Below are 27,528 nucleotides of genomic sequence, written 5' to 3' on the forward strand. Positions count from 1 at the left end.
CGCCTTTGGAGACAGCTTACGGTAGAGAAATGAACATTCAATTCATGGGCAACAGCTCTGGTGCACATTCCTGCAGTCAGCATGCCAATTGCACGCTTTCTCAAAACTTGCGACATCTGTGGCATTGTGCTGTGTGATAAAACTGCACATTTTAGAGTGGCCTTTTACTGTGGCCAGCCTAAGGCACACCTGTGCAATAATCATGCTGTCTAATCAGCATCTTGATATGCCACACCTGTGAGGTGGATCTCTGTGAGCATGCTCATCTGCATGCTCATCATCCTCATCAGGGTCTCGACCTGACTGCAGTTCGTTGTCGCAACCGACTTGAGTGGGCAAATGCTTACATTCAATGGTGTCTGGCACTTTGGAGAGGTGTTCTCTTCACAGATGAACCTCTGTTTTCACTGTACAGGGCAGATGGCAGACAGCGTGTATGGCGTCGTGTGGGTGAGCGGTTTGTTGATGTCAGCGTTGTGGATAGAGTGGCCCATGGTGGCGGTGGGGTTATGGTATGGGCAGGCGTGTGTTATGGAGCTGTGAGGTGGATGGATTATTTCGGCAAAGGAGAAGTGCTCACTAACACAGATTTAGACAGATTTGTGAACAATATTTGAGCGAAATAGGCCTTTTGTGTACACAGAAAAAGTCTTAGTTCTTTGAGTTCAGCTCATGAAAAATGGGGGCAAAAATGAAATTGTTGCGTTTATAATTTTGGTCAGAGTATATTCACATTTCTTAGCATTTCTAACTCAAAAGGTCCCATTAACCAGAAAACATGTTGTTTTTTCCCGTGTATATCATGCTGACTCTTGACTCATAATTATGATTATAGCAGCACCTTTAATCTCAATACCCTCCTCAGTGTGTCAGCAAAGCGTCTGCGGTGGTTCAGTTTTGGCTTTGGCCTCACTCAGGACGAGGCTTGAATTTAAGCATCAGTCCTTGATGTTTCAGAGTCTCTCTTTCCAGGTTTCTCCCCGAGGGCCGCTCCTGAACGCCTCTCAGAAACACATGTTTTTTCCTCTGTCACATTGGCTTCTTATCTATCACGGGCCTGCTGTGAACACGATTCAGAGCGCAGAACCCTCGGAGGACCGGGAGATTTATTACCTCACGCTGGCAATTAATAATGATGCATGCGGGCCGCCAGCGCAGCGAGAGTCAGGCGGAAAAACTGCAACTCCAAGCAAAAGAGCCGAGCTTCTCAAACATCTAAAGATCTCTGCTCTTCTGTGCGTGAACATATGCGCTCATAGAGAACAGCTCGCTCATCACAAATGTGACGTCAGAGGAATCAACTGCGTTTTTACACACAACTAGGATGTGGTTGCTAGGGTGTTCTGGGTGGTTGCTAGGCTGTTTGGTTGTTCAGATGTTGTTCAGTCACACATTCTCACACAGTCTCATCTCTATATCTTATTTTCTCTCTCTGTGAGCCCTGAGCTCATCTCAGACATGTCTTCACGTCGAGCGATGGACCTCGTGTCACTTCTGTCAAAGACACTGCGAATAAAGCACATGACAGCTGATGAATGTCATATCTTTCCTCAAATGCCTAAATATACCCATACTAAACCAAAATATATGGGAATATACTGGAAAATACAATGCAATAGATTAAAAAATAAAAAATAGTGCAATATACTGCGTAAAATGCATGGACAAAGTATGTTTATATAGTGATATAAATAAAAAATATATAGCAGTGCACTACATTTTTACATATAATAGCTTTATTGAAACACTCTAATTAATGCATGGGTTTACATAAAGCTGACTTTATTGCTTGAATAATTATACATCTCATATATGAAAATATATGTAATGTTTACTGAAAACAAATATTAAAGTTTTAGGCCATTATGTGTTCAGTACATCTATGTTCAAATATATTTATACTCATACACAGAACCACATTGTATTATGTGAATATATATATATTATAAAGTGTATTATTGAATATAAAATCACTTATTTTTCAGTATATTAAATGACAATTCCTTATGCATTATTCATGCATTATATTAACAGAATATATTATTCTGTATATTTCTGAGGAATACATGCCATTTAATAAAGAACCAAAAATATAAACAATATTCTAATAATATTTTATATTAATATAAATCCTTATAAATGAAGGCTGCATAAATGGCATCCTTTTAGAAATCCTTAATCTGTCAGAAATGCCATTTTCTGCAGTCTTAATGGCAGTCATACAATACAATAAGTAAATATAAATTTTTTAAATATAATTTATAAAACCTATTTATAAATAATTAATTAAATAAATAAATAAATGACCAAAACATAAATAAACAACTACAACTACATAAAGGTGAAATTAATAATTAACAAAATAGTCTCTTTGTTAAAAAGTTGATTTACTTTAAAATCTTTATTTACAAGAAAGCAATCCTTAGTTTATCAGTTTGATTAGCAGAAATGCCAATTTTATACTATTATAAATAAATATATGCATTTTATATTTATTTATAACTTAATATTTGTATTAAAAATATATTTATAAATACATGAATAAATGACAAAAACAAATAAAAAACAAGTAAAACTACATAAAGGTGACATTGCATAAATGGCATCATTAATAATTAACTTTGTTAAAAAGGTTTTACTTTGCTCTTTATTTACAGGAAAGAAATCCTTACTTTATCAGTCTGATTAAATAAACATATGCATTTTATATTACTCTAAATAATTTAGAAAACCGCATAAAGGCGACACAAAAGGCATAATTAATAATCGCCGAAAACCCTCTTTGCTTTAGACTTTATTTGCAAGGAAAGCAGTCCTCCGATAGCTCAGACGAGTCATTCAGCGTTTCATAAACACAAATCAGCCAGAAATAGTCTCCTCAGAGGAAAGTGTGATTTCGAGTTCATCCGCACCCAGGTGAATTCACGCGCTCTTTAAATAGCGCCGGATTTCAGTTCGCATTAATCACAAACTGCCTCTGTTCTTTCCCCAGACCATCGTGCGTGGCAGTATGATCGGCCACGGAGACTATATCTCAGCCATGCTGTCAGACATGAGCCGTCTGTCCGTCACCAGCTCCAACTCCCTGCGCAAGAGCAGCCCGTCGGCCCGCAAGAGAGCGCAGTCGCTCGGCCGCCTGGGGGAGGTCAACGAGGGCGACGCGTATCAGTACGAAGCCCTGGACGAGCCCGAACCTCACTGGGCCGATAAATCACGCAACATCCACAGCGAGAGCGGCACGCCGTACATGGGCTTAAAGAAGAGCGTGACGCTGCAGCCCAACGGCGTCCTGCCCCGCGCCAAATCCACCTATGAGGTGAGCATGAGCTCTCTGGACGGGCCGCCCCCGCCTCCTCCTCCGGCCCTCCCGGCCCCTCCGCCGCCCCCCATCCCCGTCCCGGAGCCGCCCAGGCCTATGTATCTGGGTGGGGACGTGGGGAGCCCGACGGAGAGGCTCATGATAAGGCGAGAGTTTCCCATCGTGTTCTCGCACAACCAGAGACCCATCACCTGCTTCTACAGCCCCACGATGCCCATGCAGCAGCCGCACGGAGACATTCTCACGCAGGACATGAGGACCACCAACAGACTGCTGGTGCACCCGCAAAACAGCCCGGGGAGACCGTACTCCTCATACGACCTCAAGGTAACAACAACTGACGTCTGTGGCCAACAACCTGCTTTATGGAAGCTTATTCTGACACCATTCTTACAATAGAGAATTTACGTATTGCAATACTAATTTTTGTTGTCAGAATTCTATTTACATCTCACTTTTTAAATTTTTTTTCTCATAACTCTGCGTTTATATCTGTCAGTTCTGACTTTTTTCTGCCAATTGCACCTTTATATCCTTGCAATTCAGACATTTTTCTCAGAATTCTGATTTTATATTCCATAAAACTTACCTGTTTTTCATAATTTGGTTTACATCTTGCATTTTTGAAACATTTTTTCACAATTCTGAGTTTACATTTTGCAATTCAGATCATTTTTTTGTAATTCTGATTTTGTATCTTGCAATTTTGACTTTCTGTAATTCTAATTTTATTTTCTGCAATTCTGATTTTTTTTTGAATTCTGAGTTTACATCTTAGAAGTTCTTTTTTTCTTGCAATTCTGCCTTTTTTCTAAATTTTGAGAATTTTGAGTTGCAATTTAGATTTTTTTCTTGTAAATCTAATTTTATTTCTTATAATTCAGATTTTTGTTTTCTCTGAATGATTCGTTTTTACTTTAGTTTAAATTCTGATTTTATATCTCACAATTTTGAGTTTTTCTGTAATTCTTATTTTATATTTTACAATTCAGATTTTTTTTCTTGCAATTCTGAGTTTACGTCTTGCAATTCTGATTATTTTTTGTTGTAATTCTGATTTTATACCTTGCAATTCTGCCTTTTTTTCTAAATTTTGCAGTTTAGATTTTTTTCTTGTAATTCTGATTTTATTTCTTACAATTCAGATTTTTTTTTCTCTGAATGATTAGTTTTTACTTTATTTTAAATTCTGATTTTATATCTCACAGTTTTGAGTTTTTCTGTAATTCTAATTTTATATTTTACAATTCAGATTTTTTTCTTGCAATTCTGATTATTTTTTCTTGTAATTCTGATTTTATATCTTACAATTCTGATTTTTTTTTTCTATGAATGATTAGGTGTTTTTTTTTTTTACTTTATTTTAAATTCTGATTTTATATTTCACAATTTTGACTTTTTCTGTAATTCTAATTTTATACTTTACAATTCTGATTTTTTTCTGAATTCTGAGTTTTTATCTCACAAATTGTAAGAGTTTACATCTTGCAATTCAGATGATTCTTTTGTAATTCTGATTTTATATCTAGCAATTCTGCTTTTTTCTGAATTCTGAGTTTACATTTTGCAATTTAAAATTTTTTCCTTGTAATTCTGATTTTATATCTTACAATTCTGATTTTTTTTTCTCTGAATGATTAGGTGTTTTTTTTTACTTTATTTTAAATTCTGATTTTATATCTTACAATTTTGACTTTTTGTAATTCTAATTTTATGTTTTGCAATTCTACCTTTTTTTCTAAATTCTGAGTATACATTTTGCAATCTTATATCTCTTTTTAAAATTCAGATTTTTCTCCCCCTCATAATTCTGATTTTATCAAACTTTTCCCTCTGAAATTCTGGGTTTATATCTCACAATTCTGTTTTTTCCCGAATTTTTTAACACCTGACCTAAACACAAGCACATGCAGAATTTTTAGACAAAAAAAAGAAAATTTGATTTATGAAGTCAAAATTGTAAGTTAAAAAGTTGCAGTTACCTGTAATTGCCTGAAGTAATTGAACTTCAGGTTTTTGGATGTATGAATGCAGTTTGAAATGTTTTTTTTTAAATGTAGTTTCTTCTTTTTCTACAAAATAAATAAATAATAAAATAAATAATAATTACAATATTTTTATATATTTATTATATTTTATTTATATATTTATTTTTTATATATTTATTATGTTTTTATTTATTTATTATATATTTTTATTGATCAGAGATGCATCAAATTGATCAAAAGTGACAGTAATGACATTTATAATGTTAGAAAAGATTTCTGTTTCAAATAAATGCTGTTCTGTTGAACTTCTGTGAATCTTGAAAAATATATATATGACAGTTTCCACAAAAATAAAGTGTTTCCAACACTGATAATAATCAGAAATGTTTGTTGAGCAGCAAATCAGCGTATTAGAATGATTTCTGAAGGATCATGTGACACTGAAGACTGCAGTAATGAAGCTGAAAATTCAGATTTGATCACAGAAATGAATTACATTTTAACAGATATTCACATAGAAAACAGATATTTGAAATTGTAAAAATATTTCACAATTTTACTGTATTTTTGATTAAATAAAAGCAGTCTTGGTGAGCAGGAGACTTTTGTTCCCGTTTGTCAGAGGAATACATGTTAATAAACAAAGCACGTTATTGCAGGTTAATATAAAACCAGCACATCTCCTTATTTCTATTTGTCCTTGTATTTCTCTTCTCAATGACACAGGCCGACGCAGCCATGAGACACCAGCCGGGATATTTGCACAGCGGCACCAGCAGTCCCCTCGTGAGTGGCACCAGGCCGCACAAAACGGTGCGTTCCTCCTCTAGCTACACCATCGGACTCTCACCCAACATCAGTTACCGCCCCACCGGTCCAGACCCCTTCATGAGACACTCGGGCTGCCCGAACCCAGGTCTCTACCCCAGACAGGACAGTCCGTCTCAGCCCCGGCCGTCACCCACCGGCTCTCTGGCCAACAGCCCTCCAGGAACCTGTTCGCCCGCGTTCAGACCCCCGCAACACCCCTCGCCCCGACCCCCGCCCGACCCGCCGAAAGTCACCCACGAGCAGTTCAAGGCTGCGCTGCAGATGGTGGTGGATAAAGGAGATCCGCGCTCGTATTTGGAGAACTTTGTAAAGATCGGCGAGGGTTCGACGGGTGTGGTGTGCATCGCCCGCGAGAAACACAGCGGACGGGTGGTGGCCGTCAAGATGATGGACCTCAGGAGACAACAGCGCAGAGAACTGCTCTTCAATGAGGTGAAACAATGAACAAACATAATGTTAATAAGAACAACCTCAATACTGCTTTTATTTAAAGGAATAGTTCACCCAGAATTAAAAATGTACTCCTCTTCAGGCCATCCAAGATGTAGATGAGTTTGTTTCTTCATCAGACTTGGAAAAATGTAGCATTCCATTACTATTTTCACCAATGGATGTGAATGGGTGCCGTCAGAATGAGAGTCCAAACAGCTGATAAAAACATCACAATTATCCACAATAATCCACACCACTCCAGTCCATCAGTTAACATCTTGAGAAGACAAAAGCTGAAACAAATCTATAATATAATATAATATAATATAATATCAAAATGCAATACAACTTAAAATAAAATGACATAATACAATATATCATTTAAAAAAATAAATTAAAAACTAATATAATCCAAAGTAATATTATATAATAAAACACACAATTTAAAATAAAATAAAATAATAAAAATGCAACATTACTTAAAATAATATAATACATCATTTAAAATAAAATAATTTAATTTAAAATGCAATATAACTTATAATATAATAAAATCTATTATTTAAAATAAATAAATAAATAAAAAATGTAAATATATAATTAGAAATAAAATAATATAAGACATTAGTAGATTAAATAATAAAATGTAATTTATTTTAAAATATATAATATAATAAAATATAAAATAATATAAAGTAATATTATATAGTATAACACACAATTAAAATAATAAAAATAATATAATAAAATAAAATAATACAAACAAACATAATGTTAATAAAAACAACCTCAATATTGCTTTTATTTAAAGGAATAGTTCACCCACAATTGAAAATGTACTCCTCCTCAGGCCATCCAAGATGTAGATGAGTTTGTTTCTTCATCAGATTTGGAAAAATTTAGCATTCCATTACTTTCTTATCAATGGATGTGAATGGGTGCCGTCAGAATGAGAGTCCAAACATCTGATAAAAACATCACAATAATCCACAAGTAATGGTGTGGATTACTTGTGGATTATTGTGATGTTTTTATCATTCTGACGGCACCCATTCACTGCAGAGGATCCGTTGGTGAGCAAGTGATGCAGTGCTACATTTCTTCAAATCTGATGAAGAAACAAACTCATCTACATCTTGGACGGTGATGGGCTGAGGACATTTTTAGTGAACTATTAACTATATATTAAAATTAAATTAAATTAAATGTTTTAATTTAATTTAATTTTTTATTTTATACCACTCATCTGAATATTGAGGGGACACAGACTGCAACAATGATTTTTTGAAGTTGTAAATAAAACAAAGATTGTTGGAGTATGTTTTACAAGAAAATTCAATTTCAGTCTTTCTTCAAAATTTCATGTTTAAATTACTTACTTGCCATTTTTTGTAACTTTTTGTGGATTTACTAGCAGTTTCTGAATGAAAATTAATTCAAAGTAAATCTTACACCAATTTATTTTAGTGGAAATGACTTCTGGAAAGTTCAACAGCAACTTTTAAAAATAAACTCAAATCAAAATCAAGCAAAAGCATGAATGCCCTAATGAAAAATAAATATACTAAAATGTATTTAAAATACATTTATTTCATAATAAGTATACCAAAAATTTAAAGAACTTGTTTAAAGATCATAAAATTCCTGACATGTGTTGGTTTGTTCAGGTGGTGATCATGAGAGATTACCAGCACAGGAACGTGGTGGAGATGTTCAAGAGCGCTCTGGTGGAGGAGGAGCTGTGGGTCATCATGGAGTATCTGCAGGGAGGAGCTTTAACAAACATCGTGTCTGAAACCAGGTACCACAACACAGACAACCTCAGCATTGATCTAGGAAAGACGTTTCATGAAAGATGAGAGCACTGGGTTTCTTAGCCAGTTTTGAGGTTTGTGTTTTCGTTGTGATCTCTATAGGATTTATGAGAAATATGCTTTGCCATGGGTGGGTTAGTCTACTAGTTATTGCCTTTGACAATAAAAATAAATAAATAATATTAAGGGAACACATCTCACTTAGCAGTTTAGCAGTAAACTATTTCAATTAAATCAAATTGAAATTAAATCAAAATAAAAGAAAAGCATACGTGACCTTAAATAAACAGATAATGTATTTATTTTACAATTTGTAAATAAATAAATTTTAAAACTAATATAATATAAAGTAATATTATATAATATAACACACAATTTAAAATAAAATAATATAATATAAATACAACATAACTTAAAATAATATAATAAAATATATCATTTAAATTAAATAAGTAATTCAAATATGTAAATATATAATTTAAAATAAATAATAGTAGTATAAATACTATAATATAGTATAGTATTATTATTATATACTATAATTTAGTATATTTAATATATACTATAGTAAAATAATATAATATAACACACAATTTAAAATGAAATAATATAATACAAAATACAACATAACTTAAAATAATATAATACAATATGTCAATTAAAATAAAATAATATAATTTAAAATGCAATATAACTTAAATTAATATAACAAAATATATAATTTAAAATAAAATAATATAATACAATATAATATAATAGTAGTATCAATAGTAAAATAAAATTAATTTTAAAATATATAATATAATAAAATATAAAATAATATAATTTAAAGTAATATAATAACAAATACAACATAACTTAAATAATATAATACAATATATAATTTTAAATAAATAACTTAAACGTGTAAATATATAATTTAAAATAAAATAATATAATACAATATAATATAATAGTAGTTTAAATAATAAAATATAATATATTTTAAAATATATAATATAATAAAATATAAAATAATATAATATAAAGTAATATTATATACAATAAAGTAATATTAACACAATTTAAAATAAAATAATATAACAAAAACACAACATAACTTAACATAATATAATACAATATATAATTTAAAATAAATAAATTATTTAAAATAAAATAATACAATATAATATAATAGTAGTTTAAATAATAAAATATAATGTATTTTAAAATATATAATATAATAAAATATAACATAATATAATATAAAGCAATAGTATATAATATAACACAAAATTAAAAATAACAATAAAATACAACAACAAAATATATCATTTATAATAAAATAATATAATTTAAAATAAAATATTATAAATAATATAATACAATATAATATTAGTATAAATAATAGAATATAATTTATTTTAAAATATATAATGTAATAAAATATAATATACTATGCACATTACTTGCAACCAGCGTATAGTTGAAAGGCTGTGAAGACAGACAACATGCAAAGGTGAATCTTTCACAATAACATCAGTAACATAAAGGACATAAATAGTCTGTTTTCATGTCGTGTCACTTTAAAGTCACAGTTTTTAATGCAAATTCACTGAGATTGCAATTGTGCTGTTTGGGTGAGCATGTTGCATTACTGTAGTATTTTATTCATACCACAAGAGGGTGATGTACAGTTAGGTCATTGATCCGCTCGTGTATTCTGACACTCCTTACCCGACGGGCCCACTTTAATTCGATTAGACGATCCGATTAGCTCATGTTGTGATGACATGCAGGGGAATTTGATTAGTGATCTAATTAGTTTGGTAAATGCATCTCTGTCTTTGTCTGACGGACGACTAGATTTACATGATTGCACACAAACGCGCCTTTCTGTCACGTCTCCTCAAGACAAGACACGGCAAACTGGAATTGGCACGGCACAAGGACGAGATGTGACCTGAGCAGCGGCATCGAACCGACACGTTTGCAAACACCATCGATTTTACAACAGACAACTCACAGCACAGACTGCATCTCAGAAAGCTGAATTTGTTGAATATCTATAGAAACAATATGTAAATAATATGAACAATCAAGCAGATTATTACAGCAGATAGGCCTAAACCTAATGTCATAGTCAGCAAATTAAATGAGGAAAATAAAATAATACAATTAAATAAAAATGAAAGAAAATTAAATTATTTTAAATAAAATAAAAAGGTATTTTTTTTTAAATAAAATGCAGGTTTCATATTGATTAGAAGACATTTGCATCTTAAAACGTTTTATTTTTTGAAGTGAACATTTATATCTATATCTGTATCTATATATCTATAAATAATAATATGATTAATATATAAATAATATTAAATGAACAAAAACATTCCTTTACAGCAGGTTAAACCTAATTTTATGAATATACAAAAGAAAAAAAATGTAGAAATAAATAAAGAATAAATAAATAGTCATCAAATGAAATGAGCCAAATAAAATCATTTAAAATAATACAATTCAAAATAAAATAAAAAATAAAATCAATAATTTAAAATAAAATAACTTTCTTCCTGATTAGAAGAAATTTTGTTTGACAAGCATATATTTTATATAAATTAATAAGCCTGCATCTCAAAAAGTTGAATTTGTTAAAGTGAATGTCTATATCTATGTATCTATAAACAAAAATATGAATAATTAAAAAATATTAAACTTAATGTCAGGAATATACAAAAGAAAAAAATTTAATAAATAAATAAATAAATAGTCATCAAATGAACCAAATAAAATAATTAAAAATAATACAATTTAAAATAAAATTATTTATATAAAATTATTTTTATCCTGATTAGAGGAAAGTTAGTTTGACATGCATTCTTTAAAGTGAATGTCTATATCTATAAATAAAAATATGAATAATAATAAAAAATTATAATAAATGAACCAAAACCTAATGTCATAAATATACAAAAAAATAAGTCAAATTAAATGACTCAAATATAATAATAAAATAATATAAAAATGAAATAAAATAAGTAAAAATAAAATAATTTTCAGTCTTATTTGAAGATATAGAATATTATTCCAGTTTTAATTTTGTGTTTTTGGCATTTAATTAAAGTTAAATTATTGTAATATTTTAATAATATTAATACTAAGAATATTTATAATAAAATAAAATAATAATAATAAAATAGTAGCAATAATAATAATAAAAAAGAATATTTTTATATTACTATTATTAATAAAATATTAAAATAATTTAATAATATATAATATATCCCCATTTTTGCATTTAATGTAGAGTTAGATTAATGTATTAGTAATAATTATAATATTATTTTATATAATAAAATAAAAATATAATCTAAAAATATTATAATGTAATATTTTAATATTATTAAATAACAATAATAAATACACCAAAACATTCCTATGCAGCAGACTGAACCTAATGTCATGAATATACAAAAAAAAAAAGAGAAAAATTATAATTAGTGAACATATTAGCCAAATAAATAAAATAATAATAATAATTAAATATTTTTAAAATAATTTGAGGACGTTTTATTTGACAAGCAATTATATGACATAAATAAATTGATAAGCCTGCATCCAAAAAAAGTTTTTTTTCAAAAGGAATAAAACTAGATTTTCTGTGGGTGGTTGCCAGGTTGTTCTGAGCATCTTTATCTTTCTTCTAAGAGGTTGCCATGCCATTCTAAGTTTTTTCTTCCTGTCTTGTGTGAAAAATGAGATGCAGGACACTTAGTAAACAACACTAATATTTAGCATCAAAGGCAGCTCAACTTACAGTTATGGTGAAAAACAACAGATGCATTAAGAAATGGTCACATTTGAACTGTGAAGTCCAGTTATGTAAGCGTGTGTGTGATGTTGCGTTCAGGCTGAGCGAGGAGCAGATCGCCACCGTGTGTGAGGCCGTGCTGCAGGCGCTGGCGTATCTCCACTCACAGGGCGTCATACACAGAGACATCAAGAGCGACTCCATCCTGCTCTCGCTCGACGGACGCGTGAGTCCATCTGTGTACCTGTTCGCCACAGCTTCTCGTACTCTAGGCCTACCTGAACCTTTATTTTAACCTCTTTTAAACATCTTTATATATGCACTACTGTTCAAACGTTTAGTGTCAGTAAGATTTAATTTTTTATTTTTTTTTTATCATATTCTTGTTTTATTCATCAATGGTGCATTAAATTGATCAAAAGTGACAGTAAAGATATTTATAATATTACAAATAAATGCTGTTTTTCTAAACTTTCTATTCATCTGTGAATCCTAAAAAATAAAACGTTTCCACAAAATCTTTCAGCAGCACAACTGTGTTTAACATTGATAATAATCAGAAATGTTCCTTAAGCAGCAAATCAATATTTATTTTAAAATGTTACAATTTGTTCAAAATTTGTTCCTGTGATATTTCATTTGATTATTTTATTTTATTTTATTTTTATATTTTGCCATTTCATTTGTTGACTAATTATTTTTCAGCATTTTTCTTTTGTATATTCATGACATTAGGCTTAGCCTACTGTAAAGTAATTTATTATTATCATTATTATTATTACTATTTATAATAATAAATCCTGAAAAATAAAATGTATCACAAAAAATCAGCAACACAACTGTTTTCAACACTGATAATAATCAGAAATTTTATCTTAAACAGTTTCTTGAGCAGCAAATCAATATATATTTTGAAATGTTAAAATCTGTTCAAAATTTATTCCTCTGATTTTATTTTATTTTATTTTATTATATTTTATTTAGTTTTTATTTTATTTTATAATTTTATTACTTGGCCATTTAATTCGTTGACTAATTATTTTTCACAATTTTTCTTTTGTATATTCATGACATTTAGCCTACTCTAAAATAATGTATTATTATTATTTTTATTTATTTATTATTTATAATAATAAATCCTGAAAAAAAATAAATGTATGACAGTTTACACAAAAATATGAAGCAGCACAACTGTTTTCAACATTGATAATAATCAGAATGCAAAACTGAATTTTCAGCATTTTATTTTATTTTATTTTATTTTGTCCATTTAATTTGTTGACTAATTATTTTTCACAATATTTATTTTGTATGTTCATGACAATAGGTTTAGCCTACTGTAATTTATTATTTTTTATTTATTTTTTACACATTATTATTATTTATAATAAATTGCATTATTTTATTTTTCATTAATTATTATTATTTACAATAAATTGTATTATTAAAATATAAATATAAATATAAATATTATTTTATTTTATTTATTTTTTGGCCATTTATTTTTATTTATTTTGCCTAATAATTTTTCTTTTATATATTCATGACATTAGGTTTAGCCTACTGTAAAGTAATTTATTATTTTAATTTATTATTATTTATATAATATTTACATATAGTTTAAAAACAGATGCTGTTTGTATGGTAAATTGTTTTTCAAATAAAATAAGTAAAATGCTGAAAATTCAGCTTTGCATAATGGGAATAAATTACATTTTAAAATATGTTACAGTAGGAAACAGTTATTTTAAATTTTTGAATTTTTGAATATTTGAATATTACGTTTTCTACTGAAATAAATTCAGCCTTGAGACTTCTTTTACAAACAAAACAAACAAAAACACACACACACAGACACATTTTTTTGAAGATTTTTTTGAAAGAAGCATCTTCTGCTCTTCAAGGCTGAATTTATATATTTATTTATTTTTATTATTATTATTTATTTTTTTAATTTCTCTCTGTATGTGTGTCTTAACCGTTTCCTAACTCTTACCTGTCTGTATGTTTCTCAGATCAAGCTGTCAGACTTTGGCTTCTGCGCTCAGATCAGTAAAGATATTCCTAAGCGTAAGTCTCTGGTGGGAACGCCGTACTGGATGGCTCCTGAGGTCATCTCTAAATCACCGTATGGAACGGAGGTACAGCTGAACACCACAGAACAAACCACCAGATGCCAGTGTGACTGTCAGATTAAATTGCTCTGCTGAATCTGCAGGTGGACGTTTGGTCTCTGGGCATCATGGTGGTGGAGATGGTGGACGGAGAGCCTCCGTATTTCAGTGAAACGCCTGTGGCTGCCATGAAGCGGCTGAGAGACGAGCCGGCGCCCACCGTACGCAACGTTCATCAGGTACGACAATGAATGAAAACAGTTCCTTAACAGCAGGCTAAGCCTAATTTTATGACTATACAAAAGAAAAAAATAGAGAAATAATAACAAATTAAATGGTAAAAATAAAAAATATATAACATTAAATAAAAATGCAAATTAAAATTAAAAAATAATAAAAGAAAACTTTGAGAAATGATAACAAATTAAATGCTAAAATAAAACATTAAAATTGCCATGAAGAATAATAATAAAATAAAAATTATTACATAAATAAATAAGACATTTAGTTTGACAAGCAATTACATGACATATAATAATTTAATAAGACTGCACCTTCTACATAAGTCTTTGAACAACATATAAATAATATATTAATAATATTAATTTAACCAAAACATTATCTTACAGCAGGCTAAACCTAATGTCATTAATACAAAAAAAAAAGAAAGAAGTGAAAAAAATTAATCAACAAATTAAATCGGCCAAATAATAAATTAAAATACATAAATAAAATATAACATAAAAAAAAAAAAAGCCGAGTTGTCAATTGTATGACATGAATAACATGAATAAATTAATGACCTGCATCTCAAATGTGTTTTTAAACTCAAAAACAATCATATTTCTGTCATATGTGGGTAAGAAAAAACAACAAAAAAAAAAAGATTTTGACATTTTCTTAAGTGCAAAACTCACCACTATGATGCTAAAGTGTTGTGGGCAGATACTCAGTGTAAAATAAAATAAAATAAAATTAAATAAAATTAAATTAAATTAAATTAAATTAAATAAAATACTACATCTCAAATGTGTTTTTAAACAACAACAACAACTACAAAAAAATCTCTGTCATGTGGGTAAAAAAATGCTAAATGCCACTATGATGCAATTTTTTTTTCTTAAAGTCAAAATGATGCTTTGTCTTTCGTTTGTGGGTAAAACAAAACTAACTTAAAATACTGTGATGCTAAAACGTGTGCTTGTAAAATAAAATAAAATAAAATACATTTCAAAATAAAATTCAAAATAAAAAAAATGAAATAAAAATTTTAATAAAATTCAAAATAAAATACAATCAAATAAAATTCAAAATAAAATGCAATCAAATAAAATTCAAAATAAAATAAAATAACATCAAATAAAATAAAATAAATGTAAAAATATATTTCAAATAAAAATACAATTATAAAAAAATCAAAATAAAATAAAAACCTGCATCTCAAATGTGTTTTTAAAGTCAAAACAATCCTTTGTCTTTCATGTGTGGGTAAAAAATAAAATAAAATAAAAATAAAAACCTGCATCTCAAATGTGCTTTTAAAGTCAGAATGTTTATCTTTCATTTGTGGGTAAAAAAACCCCTCACTAATCGCATTGTGGACAAACTGATTCAAACATGTTTGAACTGGTGTCCATATCTGTTGAAAAATGTCTATGTTTTGGTTATGTCAAAGTCATTTGCAGGTTACTGACGTGTTATTTAGTCCGGTCTGTTTCTCTGTGAACGTCCCGTTGGTCTGCAGGTGTCCCCGGTGCTGAAAGACTTCCTGGACCGCATGCTGACGCGGGATCCGCTGGAGCGGGCCAGTGCCACCGACCTCCTGGAGCATCCCTTCCTCCTGCAGGCCAGCTCTCCGCAGTGCCTGGTGCCCCTGGTGGAGCAGTACCGCAAGCGCATGTCCCGCTGCTGAAGCCCTGCATCTGCTGCTCACGACTGCACCGGAGCCTCGGCGGGGGAATAGAAACCAACCGGGAGCGGCGAAGCGGCGGCTTTTCTGGGCTGTCGGAGTGAGAAGCACCTCGTGTTCCCTGGAGCAATCAGGACTGAGATGGCTGTTTTATGAGAGATGAACTCTATAAAGCCATTTTCTTCTACCTGAGGACGTCTTATTGGTGCTTAAAAGTCGGTGAATTAGAGCAGAAGTGCGTCTGACTGAAATGCCGCTGGGTTTTATGTTCAGTTGGAAGCGTGTTATCGTGACTCACATCGAATCTGCGGCCGCAGAGACCTGGAACAAGCCTCATTCGTCAATTTCATGAATGCTTGTGTTCGTTTATCAAATATTTTGGCAAATTTTATAATGCTTTCATACAATGAACTCACGTTTTCTTTTTACAGCTGTTCTACAACAATTATTGTCAACTATTTACAATACGGTTCCATTAGTTAACTAAATACTAAAGCATTTACTAATACATAAATTATAACAAATTAAAATTATTACAGTTGAATTGTAATTGTTGAGCTAATATGAACTAACAATGAACAGTTTTAACTGTTAACAAAGTATACTGAATACAAATACAAATGTTAATTAATGCATTATGCATTGTTAAGCATCATCTTAATATTTATTATCTACAACCTGGAATTATATATTTCAGTTGGTTATCTTCATTTAATTTATGTGCATCACAAGTTGTATGTGTATTGGCTAAATTTCAACAGCTTTAAATGTGGCTCACCAGTCAGATTTTAATGTACTGAATTAAATTAAAATAAAATTAAATAATAAAAAATTTCAACAGGTTCAAATGTGGCTCATCCAATCAGATTTAATTTAATTTAATTTAATTTAATTTAATTTAATTTAATTTAATTTAATTTAATTTAATTTAATTTAATTTAATTTAATTTAATTTAATTTCAGTAGCTTCAAATGGGGCTCACCATAATATAATAAATTAGATTAAATTTATTTAATTAAATGATTAAAAATTTCAACAGCTTCAAATGTGGTTCACCAATCAGATTCAATGTATTGAATTAAATTAAATTAAAATTAAATTAAATTAAATGATAAAATAATGTAACAGGTTCAAATGTGGCTCACCAATCAGATTTTAATATATTGAATTAAATTAAATTAATTAAATTAAATGATTACAAATTTCAGCAGTTTCAAATGTGGTTCACCAATCAGATTTTAATGTATTGAATTAAATTAAAATTAAATAAAATAAAATGATAAAAAAACTTTCAACAGGTTCAGATGTGGCTCATCCAATCAGATTTAATTTAATTTAATTTAATTTAATTTAAATTAAAATGTCAACAGCTTCAAGTGTGGCTTATTAAATTAAATTAAATTAAATTAAAAATTAAATTAAAAATTAAATTAAAAATTAAATTAAAAATTAAATTAAAAATTAAATTAAATTACAACAGCTTCAAATGGGGCTCATGTAATTAGATTTTTATGTATTAAATTATATACATTTAATTAAATTAAATTAAAAAAGTAACAGCATCAAATGTGGCTCATCCAATTTAATTTAATTTAATTTAATTTAATTTAATTTAATTTAATTTAATTTAATTTAATTTAATTTAATTTAATTTCAAATGTGGCTCATACAATTAGATTTTGATGTATTAAATTATATTAATTTTATTTTAGTTTAAAATAATGTGGCTCATCCAACCAGACCTAATAATTAAATTAAATTAAATTAAATTAAGTTGGTGTCCATATCCGTTGAAAAACAAGGCAGTGATATAGTTAACCAACATAACCAACTAATTGAAACTTATTGTAAAGCATTACATTAGTATATATTTATCTGCGATATTCAACTGATGTGCATCACAAGTTGTATGTATTACTGGATAAATTTCAACAGTTTCAAATGTTGAAATAATTTGTTATTTGAGTTGAAGTCGAAACCTTTTTTGGTTGATTTTCCATGAACATGAAATTTTGAAGTTGAAAGACCGAAGCAGTATTTGTTTTATTTGGAATTTCAAAAAATCATTTTGCTGTTATCAAGATATAAAATTACTTGCACCATGTATTTGGTCATATTGCAGATCTTTACTTTCAACAACCAACAGCAATGTGGTACTTTCAGCTCTGTTGAACACATTTACCATTTTAAATGCCAATATTTTATCCAGAATCAGCAGAGGAAATGTAACCGTCCGCAGATTCGGTCTGGGCCGGCTGAAAGAGAGATTTAACGCCACAGGAGGCACATATTTCACCTGCGTTTTTACAGCTTGTGTAAGACTGGCTTGCATGGCTAAACAGTGGCTTGAATCTTAATCTGAGGAACGCAAGCGTTTCTTCAGAAAAGGCGGTGAAACGATGTCATTTGTTGTCAGCACTGACAGGTGCGAAACGTTTTTATGAGCCATTGTAACCAACTGTATATATTTTAATGACCTATTTATTATTTTTTTTCAATGGGTCGACGAGCACCTGCTTTTGGAAAGGGTGCTGCGAATGGTTTGTAAACCGTGTAAATACTGCATCTGAGCTCGAGCGCCGATTCCCGGTTTCTAAAACTGCTGATTTCGCGGTCAGCCGTCAGAAGAACAAATAATGTACATAATCAGAGTGGGAAACGACCCGTATTTGCATTCGTTTAATTATGAGAGAAGAAAGGGAAAGTCTGTTTGTTGGTGTGTGTGTGTGCGTTTACATTTTGGATGCAGCGTTCATTGTGATATTTTCGCATCCTACCTGTTGTACTGTGATGTTTCCTGAATGATCATACTGACCGATTAAAAAAGAGCAGGGAGAGATGTTGATTTGTGTTTGGGGCCGTTCACACAGGATGTGTTTTGTCACACTATTTTTATTTACATTGCATTATATGCAAATTGAATATAACTTATTTGCTATTTTGCAGTTTTTAAAGAATTTTTATGCAGCTCTTTCCTATGGAACCTTGTTTTCGCCACAGGAGTTTATATGTTGCAATTCTGACTTTTTTCTCTGAATTCTGAGTTTGGATCTCACAATTCTTTTTTTTTTTTTTTTTTTTTTTTTTCAATGTAAAATATAAAATAAAAAAATTCTCAAAATTGTGAGAAACTCAAAATTGCAAGATACAAACTAAAGGTATAAAAGTTAGAATTGTGAGATATAAATTTGCAATTGCAAGAAAAAACAAAATTGCAAACACGTAAACTCCGAATTCATAGAAAAAAAACAGAATCAAAATTATGATTTCTGATTCTGTTTACATCTCGCAATTCGTTTTTTCTTCTTTTTTTCTGGTCACGGAATAAAAATAAACAATTCTCGAAATTGTGAGAAATAAACTCAAAGTTGCAAGATATAAACTCAAAATTATGAGATATGAACTCAGAATTGCACAAACAAGTTAGAACTGTGAGATATAAACTTACAATTGTGAGAAAAAACAGACACATAAACTGAATTCTGTTCATATCTCACAGTTCTGACTTTTTTTTTATAATTATGAGAAACAAAGTCTGAATTTTAAAACTCCTTTTTTATTTTTTTTATTCTGAATTCAGAGAAAAAAGTCAGAATTGCGACATATGAACTCAAAATTCAGATTTTTCTTCTCTGAATTCTGCTTATATCTCACAATTTTGACTTTTATCTCATTATAGCGAGAAACAAAGTGCGAATTGTAAAATCACCTTTTTAAATTTTTATTCTGAATTCAAAATTCAGAGAAAAACAGTCAACATAATTCTTACTTTTTTTTCTTACTCAAAATTCTTACTTTTGTCTCATAATTCTGTTTATATCTCACAATTATGATCTTTATCTCATAATTGCGAAAAACAAAGTAATTACCTTTTTTATTTTTTATTCCGAATTCGGAGAATAAAAGTCAGAATTGCAACACATAAACTCAAAATTTTGACTTTTTTCTCATAATTCTGTTTAAATCTCACAATTTTGACTTTTATCTCAGAATTGCGAGATACAAAGTCCGAATTGTGCAATTACCTTTGTTATTTTTTATTCTAAATTCAGAATTGAGAGAAAAAAAATTCAGAATTTTGACTTTTTTCTCATAATTCTGTTTATATCTCACAATTATGACCTTTATCTCATAATTGTGAGAAACAAAGTCCAAATTGTAAAATGACTTTTTTTTTATTTTTATTCAGAATTCAGAGAAAAAAAAAGTCAGAATTAAAAATATAAACTCATAGACTTCTTTTTCTCATAATTCTGTTTATATCTCACAATTCTGACCAAATTGTGCAGTTCTCTTTTTATTCTGAATTCAGCATTCAGAGAAAAACAGTCAGAATTTGACATATAAACTAAAAATTCTGACTTTTTCCCCCTCATAATTGTAAAAAACAAAATAATTACGTTTTTTATTTTCCGAATTCAGAGAAAAAAAAAGTTAGAATTGCAACACATAAACTCAAAATTTTGACTTTTTTTCTCATAATTCTTTTTAAATCTCACAATTCTGACTTTTTATCTCATAACTGCGAGATACAAAGTCCGAATTGTCCAATTCCCTTTGTTATTTTTTATTCTGAATTCAGAATTGAGAGAAACAAAACTATCAGAATTGCGAAATATGAACTCAAAATGTTGACTTTTTTTCCTTTGACGTGATATCTCACAATTCTGATATTTATCTCATAATTGCGAAAAACAAATTCTGAATTGTGCAATTACCTTTTTTATTTTTTATTCCGAATTCCGAATTTAGAACAAAAAAGTGTCAGAATTGCGACATATAAACTTGAAATTCTGATTTTTTCTCATAATTCTGTTTATATCTCACAATTCTGTTTTATCTCATAATTGCGAGAAACAAAGTCCGAATTGTGCAGTTCCCTTTTTTATTTTTTTATTCCGAATTCTGAATTCAGAGAAAAAGTCAGAATTAAGACATATAAATTGAATATATTCAGACTTTTTCCCCCCTCATAATTCTGTTTATATCTCACAGTTGTGACTTTTATCTTATAATTGTGAGAAACAAAGTCTGAATTGCAAAATTACCTTTTTATTCTAATTTCAGAATTCAGTAAAAAAACCAGTCAGAATTGCAACATATAAACTCTAAATTCTGACTTTTTTCTCATAATTCTGTTTATATCTCACAATTCTGACTTTTATAATTGAGAAAAAAAGTCTGAATTGTAAAATTACCTTGTTTTTTATTCTGAATTCAGAATTAAGTGAAAAGAGTCAGAATTGCAACATATAAACTTTATTCCCATAATTCTGTTAATATCTCACAAAGTCCAAATTGTGCAATTACCTTTTTTATTTTTATTCTGACTTCAGAATTCAGAACAAAAGAAAGAATTGTAACATAAACTCAGAATTCTGACTTTTTTCTTCATAATTCTGTTTATATTTCACAGTTCTGACTTTTTTTTCTCGTAATTGCGAGAAACAAAGTCTGAATTATGAGATAAAAAGCCACAATTACCTTTTTTATTTTCATACTTGTATAATTTCCTTTACAAAAAAAAATTGGTGTAGAAACTATTTTAACTTAGACAATTAATGTAAATTTCACAGAAATTTACAAAGAGAAGGCAAGTATTACACAGACTTAAATATGTCATTTTTAAGTATAAAAACTGAAATAGTATGATGCTTTTTGTGAGGAACAAGTTTGAATACAGAACTAAGACTTGAAATCTGCAGTGGAAGGGAATTGAATAACGACAGCCTGTTCCTCTCAAATCCGTCATATCAAGTTAAAAGTATTTCCGAACTCCTGCATTTGTTTCTATAAGTCACACTCCATCTGTGTTTGAACGCAGGCGCGCATCTGGTGTGAACGGCCCCTCGTTAGTTTGCACAGCTCTTGTGTTTGTGTATATGACGCAGCCGAGGACACATGACTCATAATCAACCTTCTTTCCACAACATGTGTCGTGTGCTTGTTTGTATGTCAGTTGTTGATGAAGAGAACTATACGTTTAAATTTTTTAAAGAATAAACCATGCATATAAAAAAACCCACTGATATCAAGTTTTATTTCTCATATACACAGATGCTTCAAGCGTACACAAGTGCTTTATTCATATATATATATTAGTCAGAATTTATACAGTTGTTTTAGTCTATCAAAGAATGCAGAATATAAACTATTTACATTGCTATGCATAGATATACAAAATTGTATTTTAATGCATACAAATCACAAAACATTTGCTTGACTTTTCTCAAAATATGCTTATAAAAATAGGCTATAATAGGCATGCATAAGTACGTAATGCACAGACACTCTTTAGCAGTGCATAATAATTAAATTAGCTGAAGAATGTTAATGAATCTACAGAGGCAGTTCAAAAGACCTTGAGAGCAGCAGCAGCAGCAGTTAAAAGTCTCAAGAGAGCTCGACTTCTTACATTCATAAAGTACACGGCTATTTATAACGTCTCTGCCATAGTCATAAACATCTCTCTAAATGCCCACAAGAGTGTTTTACACTAAATATGCATTTAAAAGCTCATTTAAGAGCAGAATTGCTCTCAAATTCGCATCTCACTGCGCTGATGCTGTCCACGCTCGGCTGGCTGTTCACTCTCATGTGCGTGTGCGAGAACGGGAAGGTCTCGGACCGAGACATCTTCCCTCTACCGTGTCCAGCTTCGCTGGGACAGTCTCTGATGTGTCGCATGAACTCAGGAGCCGTGAATCTACGCAGGAGTCTGTTTCCGAACCCGGAGAGCCCAGAAGAGCGAGGTTTGATCCTTTCAGGTTCGAGTTCTTCCCGACTAAACAGAAGTTTGCTCTGTCTGGTAGTTTTGGGTACGCTTCCGCGTTTTTGCATGTCTTTTCGGCTCTCGCCAGACGTTTTTGTGCTGTTTTGGTTGTAGAACTTCGCCACAAGTGGTTTCTCGTCTTGTAGTGATGCTCTTTTGAATTTGGGAGCAGATCTGTTGACTTCATGCAAGTCGCCCTGATAGGATTGTTTTCTTCCAGTTCTGAGGTCAAGATTAAACGAACGCGTTTTTCCCCAAATTGGCGTCTCGCCGTCCACCTCGCACTCTGCGCTTTTGGTGCTTCCGACCTCTTTCAGAACCGAGTTTTGAATCTGTTTCGAAGCGAATAGCAGATCTGGTCCATCTTCGGATCTGTTGAGGGTTTGGTTGGCATCTGGACGTCTGAAGCGAATCCGCAGGCCGTTGCTGTCGCCGACACGCAGCTGTCTCTGAAACAAAGCCGGGAGGATTTCCTCGTGCTTGCTTTGGATTTGTTTGGAGAATCTCTCTAGGACCTGCTTCGGGAGGCGATTGGGCCATCGCAGGTCTTCAGCGGGTTCCCCCGTGCTGTTTGTCGGACTCACCGTCTTCTTTCCGCACCCGTTGAGGGTTTGAACGCACTGGTTGTGGCCGAAGAAATCTGCAACTTGGATGGCCGAGTGCCCGGCGTGGTTGGTGCGATCCAATCGCAAACCGAGCTTCTTAAACGCCCGGACGAGGAACTCCAAAATTTGGCTGTGTCCTCCACACGCGGCGTACATGAGAGCACTGTTTCCCCAAGTGTCCGTCAGCTCTGGATCAGCGTTGAATTGCACCAGGAGCTTCACCGAATCTAAATGTCCATGTTCGCACGCAAGACTCAAGGCTGTGCGTCCATGGTCGTCCCGTGCATTCACGTCTGCGCCTTTTTCCAGCAAAAGCTGGGTGAATTTAGATCTAGTTGCTTGCTCTTGAAGGCACACGGCGTGCATTAGAAGCGTTCGCCCGTTTTCGGCTTTCCCGTTGATGATGCGCCCGTCCAAGGCGTCCAGGACGAAGCGTGCCAAGTGGACTTTCCCGCTCTGCATGGCTTCCAGGAAAGTTTTGGTGCCAGATCCCTGACACAAGTCCTTCGGCCTCAGCATCATGATCTGGAGTGAGTTCGTGGTGGTTATTGGCAGGCAGCTCTCAGAGTTTCTGAGTCTGGTCTGAGAAACTGTCTGTGTTTTTATACCTCGGCGCTCCGCACGCCCTCCCCGTGTTGCTACGGAAACAGCCATCCGAGAGCGGCGATGCTGCTATGGGTCCATTCACAATCACCTCCTCTTTTCTCAGCCAGGAGGGGAGAGAGATGTACTAATTCGCTGACAAGAATTACTCAGTGGTAAAAACACGGGTTTGTTTTATTCTCCTGTCAGGTTGGATATAAAAGGATCCGTTGCCCGAGCAACAGCGTTAATGGCCTTCTCTTTTAGGTGTATATAAAAATATATATATACACATTTGAAAAGCAAAGTGCTTTGTAAGGTTTCTAAAGGTCAAGTCGGTGTATTGTGGATGTTTAAATCCCTGAGTCATGCTTGATGAACCTGCAGTGACGGGTGGTTAGTATGCAGATTAACACACATTCTGACTCGAGCAGTCTGAGCGGATAAAACAAATGCTCACATCAACATCTGCTCATTTACAAAACTCATTTACAAAGACAAAGAGATTTTCACAACACTTTTTTGCCAAGTCAGGCATCACTGTCACTGCTGCTCATATTTGTTTAGTAATCAAATCATGCATCATGCATTCTCATATAGTACATATGTGATCCTGGACCACAAAAACAGTCATAAGGGTCAATTTTTTAAAACTGAGATTTATACATCGCCTGATAGCTGAATCAAGCTTTCCATTGAAGTAAGGTTTCTAACAATATTTGGCTGAAATACAACTATTTGAAAATCTGGAATCTGAGGGTGCAAAAAAAAAAGTTCTTAGCAATGCATATTAATAATCAAAAATTAAGTTTTGATATATTTACAGTACGAAATTTACAAAATATCTTCATGGAACGTGATCTTTACTTAATGCACTTTAATGCACTATATCTCATGCATCATGTCTCACATTTCATAAATTATATCTCATGTCAAATATCTTATTTTCCATACATAATATCTCATACATCAGATCTCACATCCCATGCATTATATCTCATAAATCACCTCACTTTTCATACATCATATCTCGTCAAATATCTAATTTCTCATACATCTTATTTTTCATATATTATATCATACATCAAATAATTTTTTTTATGCATTACATCTCATTTCTCATGCACCATATCTCATAAATGATCTCACATCTCATACATTTCTTACATTATATCTCATACATCAAATAACTAATTTTTTCATGCATTATATCTCATATGTCATATCTCATACATCAAATATCTAATTGTTAATGCATTATATCTCATACATCACATTTCATACATCAAATAACATGACATCTCATTTCTCATAAACTGTATCTCATAAATGATCTCAAATTTTATACAATATATCTCATGTCAAATATCTAATTTCTCATACATCTCATACAATACATCAAATCTCATACATCATATCTCATATCATAAATCATCTCATATTTATCATCACATAATTTCTCATATATCTCATTTTTCTTACATTATATCACATACATCAGATATCTAATTTTTCATGCATTATATCTCATAATTCATATCTCACATCTCATTTCTCATGCACTATATCTCATAAATGATCTCACTTTTTATACATTATATCTCATGTCAAATATCTAATTTCTCATACATTTCATATAATGTCAAATCTCATACATCGTATCTCACATCATGAATCATCTCATATTTAATACATCATCACATACCTTCTCATATCTCATACATCTAATTTTTCTTACATTATATCTCATACACCAAATAACAAATTTTTCATGCATTATATCTCATACATCATATTTCATACATCAAATATCCAATATTTCATGCATTATATCTCATACATCAAATAACTCATTTTTCATGCATTACATCTCATTTCTCATGCACTATATCTCATAAATGATCTCACATTTTATACATCATATCTCATGTCAAATATCAAATTTCTCATACATCTCCTATTTAATACATCATCACATAATTTCTCATATCTCATACATTTAATTTTTTATGCATTATATCTCATACATCAAATATCTAATTTTTTTTGTATACATCATATCTCACATCTCATTTCTCATGCACTATATCTCATCTCATATGATCTCACTATATACATTATACATTATATCTCATTTCAAATATCTTATTTCTCATACATTGTATCTCATACATCATATCTCACATCATAAATCATCTCATATTTAATACATCACATAATTTCTCGTATAACATACATCAAATATCTAATTTCTCTTGCACTATATCTCATACATCATATCTCACACATCAAATATTTCATTTCTCATGCACTATATCTCATAAATCATAAATCAGAGAATTCTGAAGAACTTTTCATACATTATATCTCATCCGTAAATTATCTCATTTGTCATGCACTATATCTCATACACCATATCTCACGCATCAGGTATCTAATTTCGCATACTTTATATCTCATATCATACATCATATCTCATACATCAAATATCCAATGCTATCTCACAACCAATTCATACGTATTTTAAGATGGCAAATTCTTACAAATTTGTACAGCCTCAACTGTACGATTTTGTATGATTTATGTAGACTCCAGAGACAATTAGGTCAGGGTTAGGGGTAGGTCATTTGTATGAATTCACACAAATTAGGGAACTTGTAAAATGCATATGATTTAGCAAAAATATAAACCAGCCACCTTGTAAAATATGTACAAATTGCATGAGATCGGATTGAAATATCTAATTTTTCAAGCATTGTATCTCATACATCAAATTTCTCATACATTATGTCTCATACATCATATCTCACATCTCATTTCTCATATACATCATATCTCACACATGAAATCTAAATTCTCATGCACTATATCTCTTAAATCATATCTCAGTCTTCATACATCATATATCATTTCTCATATAACATTTCATATATCACATATATCATACAGTACATCATATATCATGGGTTTTGATTTGGGCCAGAAAGCAACGATCAGCAAGTCTCTAATATTGTAATTTTGTAGCATTTTCACTCACACATGTCCTTAACAATTAACATATTGTTTAAAGGCATTTCTCTGGCTCTGACAGTAGATTATGTTGCTAACAATGCCAAGGTCATGGGTTTTAAATGCATACCCTGAAGTTGCCCTGTATAAAAGCAGCTGTCAAATTAACCATAAATTTGATCCAATCCACAAAGACACCCTGAAAATCCACCTGAGCGAAAATCACTAGTGCATTACCTGTGTCTCAGGTCACTTTGATCACTCCAAACCAGACACAAGTCTCTCACTGCAGGTTATTGCATTTCCCATAACCAGGACGACCTGTTGCTTGGATGTGAATGATTTTATCTACATAATGACACACG

General features: G+C 31.0%; 2 protein-coding genes across 2 annotated transcripts in view; one reads left to right on the forward strand and one right to left on the reverse strand.

Annotated features, from left to right (window-relative positions):
• The window catches only part of LOC127179937 (serine/threonine-protein kinase PAK 6), a 46,240-nt gene extending 24,036 nt beyond the window's left edge, over positions 1–22,204 (forward strand). Inside the window, exons 3-9 of the mRNA XM_051133772.1 lie at positions 2,993–3,646; positions 6,034–6,570; positions 8,238–8,371; positions 12,271–12,397; positions 14,187–14,312; positions 14,390–14,524; positions 16,030–22,204. Of these exons, the coding sequence (XP_050989729.1) occupies positions 2,993–3,646; positions 6,034–6,570; positions 8,238–8,371; positions 12,271–12,397; positions 14,187–14,312; positions 14,390–14,524; positions 16,030–16,197 (1,881 nt within the window). The 3' untranslated portion in view covers positions 16,198–22,204. The remainder of the gene's footprint in view (positions 1–2,992; positions 3,647–6,033; positions 6,571–8,237; positions 8,372–12,270; positions 12,398–14,186; positions 14,313–14,389; positions 14,525–16,029) is intronic.
• Positions 22,205–22,208: 4 nt separating this feature from the next.
• Positions 22,209–24,133, reverse strand: LOC127179940 (kinase D-interacting substrate of 220 kDa B). The gene has a single exon (XM_051133777.1). It carries the CDS (start codon positions 24,092–24,094, stop codon positions 22,712–22,714), a length of 1,383 nt encoding a protein of 460 aa, XP_050989734.1. The 5' UTR covers positions 24,095–24,133; the 3' UTR covers positions 22,209–22,711.
• Positions 24,134–27,528: the final 3,395 nt, after the last annotated feature.

This window comes from Labeo rohita, chromosome 17 (genome assembly GCF_022985175.1).
Source record: "Labeo rohita strain BAU-BD-2019 chromosome 17, IGBB_LRoh.1.0, whole genome shotgun sequence".
Lineage (NCBI taxonomy): Eukaryota > Metazoa > Chordata > Actinopteri > Cypriniformes > Cyprinidae > Labeo > Labeo rohita.